Source organism: Lepisosteus platostomus, chromosome 22 (assembly GCF_059453375.1).
Source record: "Lepisosteus platostomus isolate fLepPlt1 chromosome 22, fLepPlt1.hap1, whole genome shotgun sequence".
In the NCBI taxonomy this organism is placed as follows: Eukaryota; Metazoa; Chordata; class Actinopteri; order Semionotiformes; family Lepisosteidae; genus Lepisosteus; species Lepisosteus platostomus.
In genome coordinates this window covers 17558200-17570602 of record NC_142632.1, presented here as the reverse complement: position 1 = coordinate 17570602, position 12403 = coordinate 17558200, and the positions used below count along the sequence as shown (strand labels likewise).

At 49.1% G+C, this 12403-nt stretch overlaps 1 protein-coding gene across 2 annotated transcripts in view; it reads right to left on the bottom strand.

Annotated features, from left to right (window-relative positions):
- stx1a (syntaxin 1A (brain)) overlaps positions 1 to 12307 on the bottom strand; it is a 104918-nt gene extending 92611 nt beyond the window's left edge. For both annotated transcript variants that reach the window (XM_088615840.1, XM_088615839.1), the window contains exons 1-2: positions 11099 to 12307; positions 10169 to 10916 (exon numbers count right to left, since the gene is read on the bottom strand). In XM_088615840.1, the coding sequence (XP_088471966.1) occupies positions 10169 to 10198 (30 nt within the window). In that variant the 5' untranslated portion in view covers positions 10199 to 10916; positions 11099 to 12307. The remainder of the gene's footprint in view (positions 1 to 10168; positions 10917 to 11098) is intronic.
- Positions 12308 to 12403: the final 96 nt, after the last annotated feature.

The following is a 12403-nucleotide window of genomic DNA, read 5'->3' as shown; positions in this document are numbered from 1 at the left end:
CAAAGCCAACCACTGTGCCACCACACTACCCTGGTGCTTTTTATAAAGGAACTAATTCGATTAATTTGATGTTTTTAAATCAGATTTAAACAAACCTGAACGTTTACAGTTTAACAAAAGGCTCGAGAGAGCTGAGCAATTAGCAACAGCCAGCTGCACCACTGTGCTGGTCATACAGGTCTGAGATAAGACTGTCATTGCGGAACCGTGGCCAGACAGGGGGCTGACCTCTGATGCCGTGCTTTGGTTTTGAAAGATTATAATAATAATAATAATAATTGCTTACACTTATATAGCGCTTTTCTGGACACTCCACTCAAAGCGCTTTACAGGTAATGGGGACTCCCTTCCACCACCACCAATGTGCAGCATCCACCTGGATGATGCGACGGCAGCCATAGTGCGCCAGAACGCTCACCACACATCAGCTATGATGTCAAGTTACAGGGAAAGGCTGCTTGAGCCGGTTAAGCCTTAGGCGATGAGCACTGATACTGTTGTTTCCACACACTGAAAGAGAAAAGGGCAGCCACAGTTAAAACAACAGTAGTGGAAAAAGATGGAGTTTTTAATATAACCCTCCCTTTAGCCCCAATGCTACATCCTTTGCTAACTCAGTGTCCTCAGCAGTCAGGCTGTCACAGTGACAGCTGGGCTATGAGCTGGGGCACGTTCACAGACACCCTCCTTTGCTACTGATGTTTCAGCTTCGGGAGGCTGGCTTCTCTCCCTCCAGCACTCCAGATGAAGATCATGTTTGATGGCTGAAGATTCGTTTTATAATGCAGCTCTAAAAGGACGCAGATGGATTTTCCATTCTGTTAAAATTCCTCCTGTGAATAGCACAGTCCTCTCTTAAGTAGGCACAAACACACGCGCGCATCTGTGCTAAGACTATTCTTAGTTAGAAAACACAAGCTAATGGTGCTTGCATTTTTCCTTCCCTTACACCAGTTTGGAATGGCTCACAGTACAGTGTACAGCACATCCCCTCCTGTGCCCCCAAAGCCCCCAACCTTTATTTACAGTACAACACTTCAACCATCTAGGCATGGACATGCTTCAGTTTTTTTCAGCTTTGTTTTGCACTTCTTGTTCTGATCTTGTTCTGAACAGAAATGCTGTTTGTGTTCTGTACTTCTGTTCATCTAGATACGAAGATATTCGTATTCCTGCTGAGGAAGGCGCCCTAGGTTCACGAGCACAGACATGCAGTTCGGCTTCTTGAGTGGAAATGCTTTTAAAATGTGCCACATAAAAACAGGAAAAAAAGAGAGAATCCATTTGACAATGCTGGTCAGAATTCAACAGCTTATTTGTGGAGTGACCGATGCTCCATGAATATAATCACATCACATCTGAAATCTGGGAGGTCCAGCCTTGCACAGGAAACAGGACAGCGGTTCTAGAAAAGCCTGTTGCCACTGGAGAGAAACACAGACCTTGTTTATTTTCCAACCTGTATTCCTAGCAGACTTGGTCTACAGCACACAGCAAAGAATTAAGGGTGGTAATGACAGCCCATGCGATGAGATATCTGCTGCAACTTTTTTTCTGAACAACTGCACCTTCAGAATGGGTAGGAAGTAGAACTAATTGGCCCAGCGCTAGTCAATAAGAGACTGATTGCATTGCAGGAGACAGGGCTGGGGCAGCTCCTCACACTCGACCCCCAGTCAGCGTGGAGAGGGCCCGACTCCTCTTCTCTCGCTCTTGCTGCCACGCTCCACTGCCCTTCTTCCCTTTGATTGCTCTCCCTTCCACTCCAGAGGAAACACTCCATGGAGCACAACAGTCACAGACAATCAGCCTCCCCAAGCAAACGCCAGAGAGAAAGAGAGAGAGGAGGGTGGGGGGGGGGGAGACCTTTTCCCTTCCCTCGCGAAACACCAGAAATAGCAGCCGCGGCCAGATCCCACCCAGCTGAACACAGAGGCGTGGGGCTGCCGCTACGGCACACCCACAAGGGGCAGGTAGGAGCGGAGATGCCCGCTGTGCTGGCGCCCCCTGTGGCTGCAGCACAGCCAGCTGGCGTGACAGCACCACAGGAAGAGAGACGCGGGACAGGGGCTCACATCAGGGGCTTCTGGGAAGGATGACACTGGCCGGGGTGACCGAAGGTTATCATTCAATAACCTGACAGCTGATGCAGGGAAGCCGATACTCTCTGCTCGAGCAGCCACTGCCAAGCCTTCCTACGGTAGTAACCTGAATCCAAACAATCAAGTCATTTTCACTGTATCCGTAGTTACAACGCGGTCTCAACGGAAGAGAAAACTGCTCTCGGATTCTTGTTTGAAAAACATTTTTTGTTTCTTCAAAAACCCCATAGGCTCGTTCATCATTTGACATGCTGCGGGCTCCACAGTGACGTACAGGAGAGTCAGGGAGTGATGTGTCTCTCGCTGACATCACTGCTAGCCTGCAGGTGTGGGAGGAGTTACTGTCATGCCAAGAGAGTCCTGACGGACCACTCAAAGACCTATGCCGATGGTGCACCACTGCCCGGGCAACCAGTTACACAGGGACACGGACTGGGCCCAGGCTCAAGTCCGCAGCTGGGCCGGCTGTCTGGACTGACAGAACCGAGCTCAAGTCCACATCTGGGCAAGTTTACTGTGTGTCCCTTATGAAACACTAAGAGTAAAAAACAATGTAAAAGATAATTCTCATATTTTCCATTTATCAAATAACCGTAAGTTCACAATCTCGATTTGCCCCAGATAGATGAAAAAAAACAGCAGGATTTCTTGTATTGATTACATTGATTACTCCATTTCTGCATCTGACACTTCTCTCAAAGATAACTTCTTAAAACTACACATTAAGTACCCACATGTCCCCAGATGTGATTTTCTATGTATGGGTGAGCAAGAACATTTTTAGATTTCAATTTTCACCTGCAGACAGATCTGGCAACAAGGCACCAGTGTGCAAGCCTGATAAATCCTGAGCTGATTCTGTGCACAGCGATGCACATGATTTCTGTGAGAAAGGGTAGGAGCTCTGTATTAAAGCCGTCAATGGAGTGCCCAAGTACCCCCCCGCTTCGCAGAAACCCCCTCCCTGCACAGCCAGTCCCTGTCAGGGGTCTGCAGGACGAACGGCCCCCAGGCACTCCGCCCACCTCAGCCCACACACTGGAGACAGCGGCCTCACTTCAGGAAGCCACTGGAAACTATCCACCAGCCAGAGGCTGCAATCTCATTTCCTGGGGGGGACACGGGGTAATGTTCTGGTCTTCGTTCCAACCTGATCTTTCAATTAACTTAACCGATCTAATTACCAGTTCAAATGGGCACATTTAATATTTCCTCGATGTCGTGTGCAGTTGATTTAGAGAAGGGCTGCTTGATTGCAAAGTGCTTTTACACACGAGCCATTTGCGGGGCCTAGAGGAACGTGTTGAAATTGTCCAATTAATCACAAAGGGCAACACCGTGACCCCTCCTGAAAGTCGCTTTGAGACTCCTGCTGTAAAATCAGCAAACTGCTCACTAAAATTCACAATAGCACAAGCAAGAGCTCAGTTCATTAACATGCAAGCCGGCACAATGCTGGTCATCACAGATCCCTAAGAGCAGGGGTGTTAAAGCCCACTCTGGGCTTATACAGCCTGGTCTACAGCTCCTTTTGGATTCAATTGGCCCCAGCGCGCCGCGCCAGCAGGACAAGCAGGAAGGGATGGAAAGGTACGACTCGTCAGTCTCCACAAACACACACATTTCAAGCACACCTTATTTACCATCTACCAATAGTAGTTATTCTATATTAACACATCTCATTAAAGAAATCCCAAGGCGTTTCACGTAATACACAAAAAGAACAAGAGATAAAGCCATAAAACAAAACAGAAATATTATAAATAACAGGTTACATTTAAATATAAAAATAAGTATTTAGATGTTCTATAAGCATCAACTATGACTGTGTCCTTAACAGCCCTGGGAGGAGTGTTCCAGTCTCCCCCTGTAAAGCTCTCTCCTTGACAGAGCACAAGTTCTGTCACGTTCTGGCACATCATGACAAAGCAAGTTATCGACAGACGCAAGACCAGACCGTTTTAAAACCTTGAAACCCAGGAGCAAGCTCTGGTAATTGATCTGCAACTTAACTGGTGACCATTGAAGACATGCCAAAGCTAAAGTTGCATATGATTATGCTTTCTTGACCTTGTTAGACTCAGTGCACCACTACTCTGAATACACTGCATCCTCTGCAGAAGCTCTGTGGAAACACCAGCAAGCAGAGCATTGCAATGCTCAAGCCATAGATCAAACAAATAAGGTGTGCAAATTGTCACTCTGCACATTCATTTAACATGAGACTCAAAGGAGAATGTACAGTCAAACCCAGCCGCCTTAACCCGATCTCACAGTCACCTATAACAATCTGGCATCTCCAGCTGTACTGAATTAATACATTGAGTCCAATATGACTTTGTTTTGCTGCACTTTATTAGCAGAAGATTGCGGTATGCCCAGATTTGTACGTCTGATAACATATATCAAACTCGGAAAATGTCAAAGAAACACAAGGCTGAGTATGCTGATAGATTAGTGAGTCATCACCATTGCAGAGAAAACAAATGCCAAGATGACTAATTATGTGACCTAGAAGTAGCATGCAGATATTGAAGAGGGCAGGTCCCATAACACATCCCCGAGGGATGCCGGGGGTAAGAGTGGCAGTGAAAGACTGTACAGTACTTTATTACAAGAAAACCGCACACTACTAATGTAGTGAGAAACCTTTAAGATCTAAGCCCATGAACCCAGGAAAAACATCAAGGCCTCCAAATGCACACTGACTGCACTGTGCTCTCAGAACCCAAAGCCCCACTTTGATTCCTGTTCCCATGAACTGTGCATGGCTATATACAATTCGTCTAGCTTTCAGAGCCAAGAAACTTTCAATTAACTATCTTGTTTCCTTAGGCACAGGCGAAAAACAGAACAACACAAAAACAGCTGAACCTGACTGAACGCGCCAGAGAGGATAAATAATGCATGGCTATATTTCATGTATTGACACTGCCCTCAGTGGGCTACGGATCCTGAATCCGCGATCTGCTCTTTCTCCCTGGGGCGAGACGTGGCTCTCGGAACCTTGACAAAAGCGAATCCAGACACGCGCCTCACGCCACGTGCAGCTCCCTGGGTGCTGTCGCGCGCAAGGGACCGAGCCAGCTGATCTGCGCCGCAGCCTCACAACATCTCTGGCCCCTTCTTCGGGAACAGCTGCGCCCTCTCTTGTCCGGTGGGGTGGCCCCAGGCGGAGGCTGGCTTTCAGGACCGACAGAGCTGAGCAGGGGTCCGCTGGCCTGCTGCTGGATTTAAATGCTTGTAACCCATGAAAAGCACCAGAAAAGCAAGGGACTGCTCCATCTCAGCCAGCACGGAAGCCAAGCCTGTCCCAGCCCACGGACACGGACCCTGCACTGCAGCCGATGGCCTGACAGCTCCCTCACAGGTCCGTGTGGGATTATGTAAAACCCCAGTCCATGGCACACACGATGCCTTTTTCCCCAGAACAGAAACTGGATGCGCCTGTCATGCGGTTTGTTGGCAGGCGTGGGACGTAGGAAGGAAAGGACCTGCCTGAACATCAGAAAACCACATAAGTGGATGGGCTCTGAGCGTGCTGCACGCGTGCCCACTCACCAGCGGCAAGCTGCATGGGTGGCACAATCACCAGGCGCCTGTCATTTCCTACAGTGGCTCTGCTCCTCAGAAAAATAGATTTCCCAAAACCAAGAGAGATAATTGAGCTGCATATTTAGCCCTGAGTGCTGTGCTAGCGCTCGCTGACGGTTTGACCTCTTTCGACTGGGCTGTTAACAGCTCAATTTGTAAGGAGCAGCTCTGCGGCTTCTCTTTCCTGTTAGGCTGACGGACAAATTAAATTCGTCCACTGAGAGCCACCCTGCCCGTTACACAAAAAAATATTCTCAATCACTCTGCGGAGTGATTTGCTAGAGAATATGCAGATTAAGGATTCTTCTTTATCTGACTGCTTCTGTGCATGTAATAGGTGGAGCCTTATTCTCCCCCTAATATAATATCGCCTTTGTGTGCAATTCCCTGTGCAACCCAGAGACACCAGTGGAATGTCCATGCAGGGCAAAACCCCTTTCTTCACAGAAGGGAAGCAAGACACACCCGGGGCGCTATCAGTACGAGCACAGCAGCCACCTTGAGCCCGCTTTAGACATTCCCAGCATGCTGAGCTGATGCTGTTGAGCCACTGGCAGGCAGAGCCGACAAGCACGGAGCCCAGGCAGGCAGGCAGGCCAACAGAGGGGGCACTGGACACCCTAGACGGCTCACGGCCCGCCTTGCACTCTCACCCCTCTCTCTGCGTCTCCATCCTGCTCCTCACTCTCTCTTGCTCTCTGCAGCCGGCCTCTCCCCGGACAAGCGGCCCAGTGCCCTGACCCCCGCCGGGCCTCCGGAGGTTTTCCTCTCCTTAGTCGGGATGCCCAGCCACGCTACAGCCTTGGAGAGTCCGTGCGCCTCCAGAGATTTTCACAAAAGCCAACAGCAGAACCCCAGGCTGGGACACTCTAATCACTACAGGACCTGCAGCCCCCGGTACAGTACACCGCTGCCTGTCTCATCCCGCTGGTGGGTCCCGGGTTGTCCTGCCCCCCAGCCCCGTGAGGAGAGCTGTCCCCTTCTGAAACCGCCGCCAGGCTGGCCAATCAGAAGCCAGATGAGAGGCCTGGCTAGATCAATCGATGGTGTAGAACATGTTAACCTTGCTTGAAGAAAACAGGAGCTAATTCTGCAGATCAAGGAGCTACAGGGTCTGAGTCAAGCAGTTCCCTGTAGAGGCTTTGCCATGGTTCAGCACGCAAGTGCAACACACTAGCTTTACGCCGGGCTTGCAAGTAAAGCTTTTCTTTTTGGATTTTGTTACAAAACCGCACCACACTGAATAGATTAGGTTCCAGGAATTAGCGCAATTCTACCTTCAGTGTATCTGCGTGGAGCGTGTGTGATCTCCCTGTGCTCACATGGGCTTCCTCCCACCTTGCAGAGACCTGCTGGTAGGTTACCTGACTTCTGGGATATCGGCCCTGGTGCGAGTGTGTGTGTCCTCTGATAGACTAGCGGCTCGTCCAGGGAGTCTCCTGTCCTGCACCTTTTATTAGCCAGGACAGATTCCGGCTCCCCCTCAATCCTGAACTGGATGAGGCATAGAAAATGGATGGATGCAGGGATGTCTTCGTTGTGCAGGGTACAAGAGGAATAAGGGCTCAACACTGATTAAAAGCATATCATGTACAGTATGAGTTTTTTATGTTTTTTTAATGCTGCATATTAATAGCTATACTGTAGAAGCTGCAATACTGCAGAGGAACTGAGCAATCAGTATTCCAGGCATTTCCAAAGTCCAGCTTTATGTCATGATCAGGGACACAAATTTTCTATTTTCACAAATTCCTAAAAATCAGTACAGAACACAGAGGAATAGACTGTGCTGGGTGTTGTTCATTCCTGTGCCATGTGTTCTGTACAAAAGGATCTGCGCCTGTGGCTGGAAGGTTACCGGTTCATATCCTGCGGCCACTCTGTTGGGTCCCTGAGCAAGACCCTTAACCCCAACTGCTTCAGGGGAGCCGCATAAATGGCTGACCCTGCTCTCTGACCCCCAGCTTCTCTCTCCCCGTCTGTGTGCCTGTGTGTCTCATGGAGAGCAAGCTGGGGTATGCGAAAAAACAAATTACTAATACAAGAAATCTTATATGGCCAATAAAACAATGAGAGCCCAGTGACGAGGCCAGAAAGGGGTCAAACTGCTAGGCAACAAGAGTCTTACAATATTTCCCTGTAGCTCCAGCAAGCTGAATACAAAACACAGCGTGATGGATCAAGGCTTTCAGTCCTAACAGGCCCAGACTCCACGTACTGTACGCCACAATGCCCTCTGTAGCCCAAGGATATGCAGGTGATCTCTGATCCCCCAGACCAGTCACCTACACAATCCTGAGGAGCTCACACCAACACAACAACACCCATCAGCCCCTGTGTCTCCGACTGGGGCTCTCAGCAGCACCACTGTTCACTCGGCACACTTGATCACCTTCTGTTTCACTGCCTGTATGACTCCGGGCCTCTCACCTGGCGTGGAGCACAGTAAAAGCACAGCCGAAGCACGCGGGTTCGAGCTCCACAGCCCTTCCACGCTAACATTCTCAACTTCACGTGAACCATCACTGGAACAGATCTGTTCCACTGCCAGTCCCAAGCCTACAGTTTGATGGCTGGCTTATGGTGGCAGGAGAAGTGGTTGAAGACGATACCCTGGCTTCCTTCAAGAATGATGAGATCCTCAGCTAGCAGACAGGCCAGACGGGTCAAATGGCCTCTCATTGGGAACCGTTTCATGTTCTAAGATTTAAAGAAGAAGAACAGTAGCAGACAATAGCTGCCAGATTCTCCCATCTGATTTGTAAGATGTGATCGACAAGGTCATCTCTCAGGATTCAGCTTGACCTTCGCTGACAAGGCTCTAAGAACTCACTACTATAACAATGCAGGATACATTTGTTACTTTCAACAAATAAACTCTAAAATTGCCAAGGCCTTTCATTTCTCACAAAACTCAAAAGTTCACTAAAAAAGACAACACCTACACCTTTTCCAGGAAACACCGTACAGCATACAATTTAATTTACCATTCTGACAAAGACTAAATTCTTCATAAGGCTAGAATTTAGTCCCAGCTTTTCTGACATTCTGCAATGACCAATGCAATTACTGTTTTCTTTGGAGATATTAAGAATTATTGAGCAGCAACGCTCTGTTATGTAAGTGAAGGGCTGTCTGATATGATACATTTATCTGCAGCAATACACCTTATGAATTTCTGAGTCGCAGTACAGAGTTCAGGTCAGCGATGAGCTGAACAATTCTAAAGAGGGGAAGGGGTTAATAAATATAGCATGAGCAATTCGGGATTTCTGCTGCTGCGTTCTGAACAGTGACTTCATTGCGCTGTTTCACGCCCGAGAGGCGAGGCGAGGCCGGGGGAAGGAGCCCATGGCTGCACCTCCGTCTCTCGGCCCCAGGTGTAGCTAGCACCCAGTCACGCAACAGCGCTGCCCAGGTGAGACAGCTGGCGCAGACAGGTGTCCTGGGAGGTCAGGTCACCCACAACGTTGTTTTGAGCCTGCGAGCCGAAGTAGCAGACACTGACGGGGCCAGTACTTGTTCTCCCTCATAACGCGATTCGCCTCATTAAGCCACGACAGCCCAAGCGATCTGTCAGGGTCAAGAAGTTTCCTGGCGATGTAACACGGCATTCTCCAGCCTGAAGTGAGTCAGCCTGACTCGAGCACCACTACGGACGCGCGTTGTGCCCCTTGTAAGCCCACTCCCCAGAGAAGCAAATATGTTACAGTTAGTGGTGTCGACGCAAGACTCAAAGTTCACATATCGCACCTTCTACCACAACAGACAGTCCCAGCTGGACCCGGCGCCCAGCTGGGGGCGAAATGAACGCTGGTCACATCCGAACTCAGGCAACGCCTAAATCCAGCCCCTCCTCGCACAAGAGACGCACCCATATTCAGGAAACCGGACTCTTTTCCTCATCCTCTCAGTACTCGTGCAGGTTGTCACCCTCTCGGCATCACAAATGATGCGCCCGAATCAAACGTGCCGAGAACGTGATTTTTTAGATTTATTTTTTACAAAATATACTTCAGCGCGGAAATGACAGCGTTTCTGACACCAGCTTAAAAAAAAAAACTTGAACATTGCGCTTAGAATCTGCACTGACGTTTTACCCAAGAATGACAGTATCTCGCCGTTTTCACCGTTAACCCTTCAGGAAAAAATCCATTATTTTATCCTGAAAGCGGGTAACAGCTGCTGAACGGACACCCCCAGACACTTTCACTCCAGCCCTGCAGAGGAGCAGGGCGACGCGCCGTGTTTGACAAAACACTCAGCTGACACAAAGACACGCACGATCCTGTCATTTTATGGAAGTGGGAGCCGTGAGAAGTATCCCCATTTCCCAGTGAAGCCCCAGGTATGTGCACCACTCGGCGGTGAGATCTCACACGCTGACTGACCCCCTGAGCGACAGCAGCAAACCACCGCTTGCTCCGCTCCGACCCCCCTCAGCTCCCCGAAACCGAACGAACGGGACTTACACTCCTCAGCTCTTGTGTGCGGTCCTTCATGGTGTATGCTGTAGTTGTTGAACTAGTTTCTCTCCTCCAGAAGATGCTCTCCGTGTCGCCACTCGCTCACTCTCCTCTCCTCTTTTTCCCTTCCACGGAAAGCGTTGGTGAGGGGCGGGCGGGAGCGCGCACTGGAGCGGGGGGGTTAGGGAGGCGGGAACGCGCGTGGCACGGCTGGAGAGGAGGGGGGGACGCGTGTCTTTGCTCAGAGGGAGAGAGCGCGCATCCAAAGGTGAGACGGGGTCATACCCGTTTAACCCCGAAGACGCCACCCAGAAGTTCATCAGGTGATCGCAACTACAGAAGGATCTTTAATTCATTTACCCTCCCCCACCACACCAAGTCGTCATCACTCTTTTTCAGTCCTCAGACCAACCACGGTACCGCCACTCTTCGAAGTGCAATAGTCCGCTGTTTCCGCACAGGCTGCCCATGATAACGCCCTGCTGCGCTCTGCGGAGTTCACGCATGTTTACAGCGCTGCTTCACCGGGACCAGGGCGACCTCTGTGGGCCCTCGGCGGTACTGACGGGTCCAGGTTTGAACCCAGGGCCCCAGCCCTGCTGCGCCAGAATTCCTCCCAGGTAATGTAAGAGACTGCTAAACTCTTACAGGAAACGTGTACTTCAAGTTTTTGCTGCTAAAGGGGTTTCCACACGTAAGGGCGTCACAGGGTGCACTTGCTGTGTCACACAAAGCTACTGAATTGTGGCTGATACTGACATATTAAAATCTCAAGTAATAGGTTTATTCCATGCTGAAAAAAAGAAGAAAGAGAACACAACGTTTCGGCCGTGGAGCCTTCTTCAGGTGTGAGAGAGACAGGGCAGTAGGCAAAGGTAAAGTAGCGGGAGAACAAAGGTTGAGAGGGAGGAGGAGTGAGAGGCGGGAGCAGGGGACAGAAAGAGTTAAAATCTCTGTGTTTCTATCACATGAGGTTAGATTTATCTATTGTAAGGAATGTCTTATGATATGTCTTAAGATCTAAAACTATAGAACCTTTAAAAAGGGGTTTATTTTCTTTTTCACATCACTATATTTTTAAATGACTAAAAAAGTGCACTAACAAGGAAAACAAATAACAGAATAATGATTGATATAAGGAAACGTAGGGGTTAGTTTTATATTTAAAAGTTGTGTTATAGAGCTCAGTAACCCTTTCACATTTAGCAAATGTTTGTAGCAAGCTCAGGCAGCTGGCACCCCAGGAATCAAAAACAAGGCCATAGCACTGAGAGCAGGGATGCTAACCAATGCACAACTGTCCCCCGATTTCTCATGATCCTTGAAACTTCCAAAACAGAAAAGGCACCCATTCCTGCTTGTCAGTTTTACTTAAAATGCTTCTTGTAGGAAAATAAATCATATTAGTGATATTAGTGCAATAGTGACCGTTGTTCCTAGACTTGGAGCCTCATTCTCCACTGATCGAATCAGTTACTGCAATGGTCTTGCTCAGCACTGTCTGCCAGTCCTCGTGTGCTGAGAATTTCAAACAGGTTGTGGCTCTTCAGGTCCACACTTGAGTAGCACTGCTATACACACCCAGCTGTGGAGTCAAATTAAATCACTCACAGGAAAAGTGAGCTCATCATGAAGGTCTGCAGCTTTTATAGGGACTTTATATAACTACCAACTGCTCAAAACACGGAACATGAGTACCTAGCCCAATGATGAGCTCAATGAAGCAACTAAGATCAGAGGTGAAATGAAAAAGACTCCACAGAGCTTGAAGACTGGAGTCGTCTATCTCTGCTGTGCAAGAATCACTTGCTCTCCACAGACAAAAAGTAAACAGGACAGCTCCAGAGGGCTATAAAGTATTTATCATCGTGACACAGGTGGACTCCTAGCCTAGGTCCTCCTAGATCAATAATGCTGCTAGTCTTTGTGTTTATTTCCTAGCTGTGCGCTCTATCATCCAGCTTCAGGGTCTGCCAAAGAGACCTGGAGCACACCACTGTCGGGCATGACATTCTCTCCACCGCGCTGTACGAGAGCATGGTGCACAAGTCTCTGCAGAGCACAGAGGGCCTGGATCCGAACCGAGCCCAGATCACCAGAGCACAGCGGGCCTGGATCCGAACCGAGCCCAGATCACCAGAGCACATCACGCGGGCTTCGCCATCCTTGTACCCTTCAGCCTGGAAGCATGGATGTGTGCACTGAGTGAAGCAAAGACCAGTCACGCACAGAACAGTGATC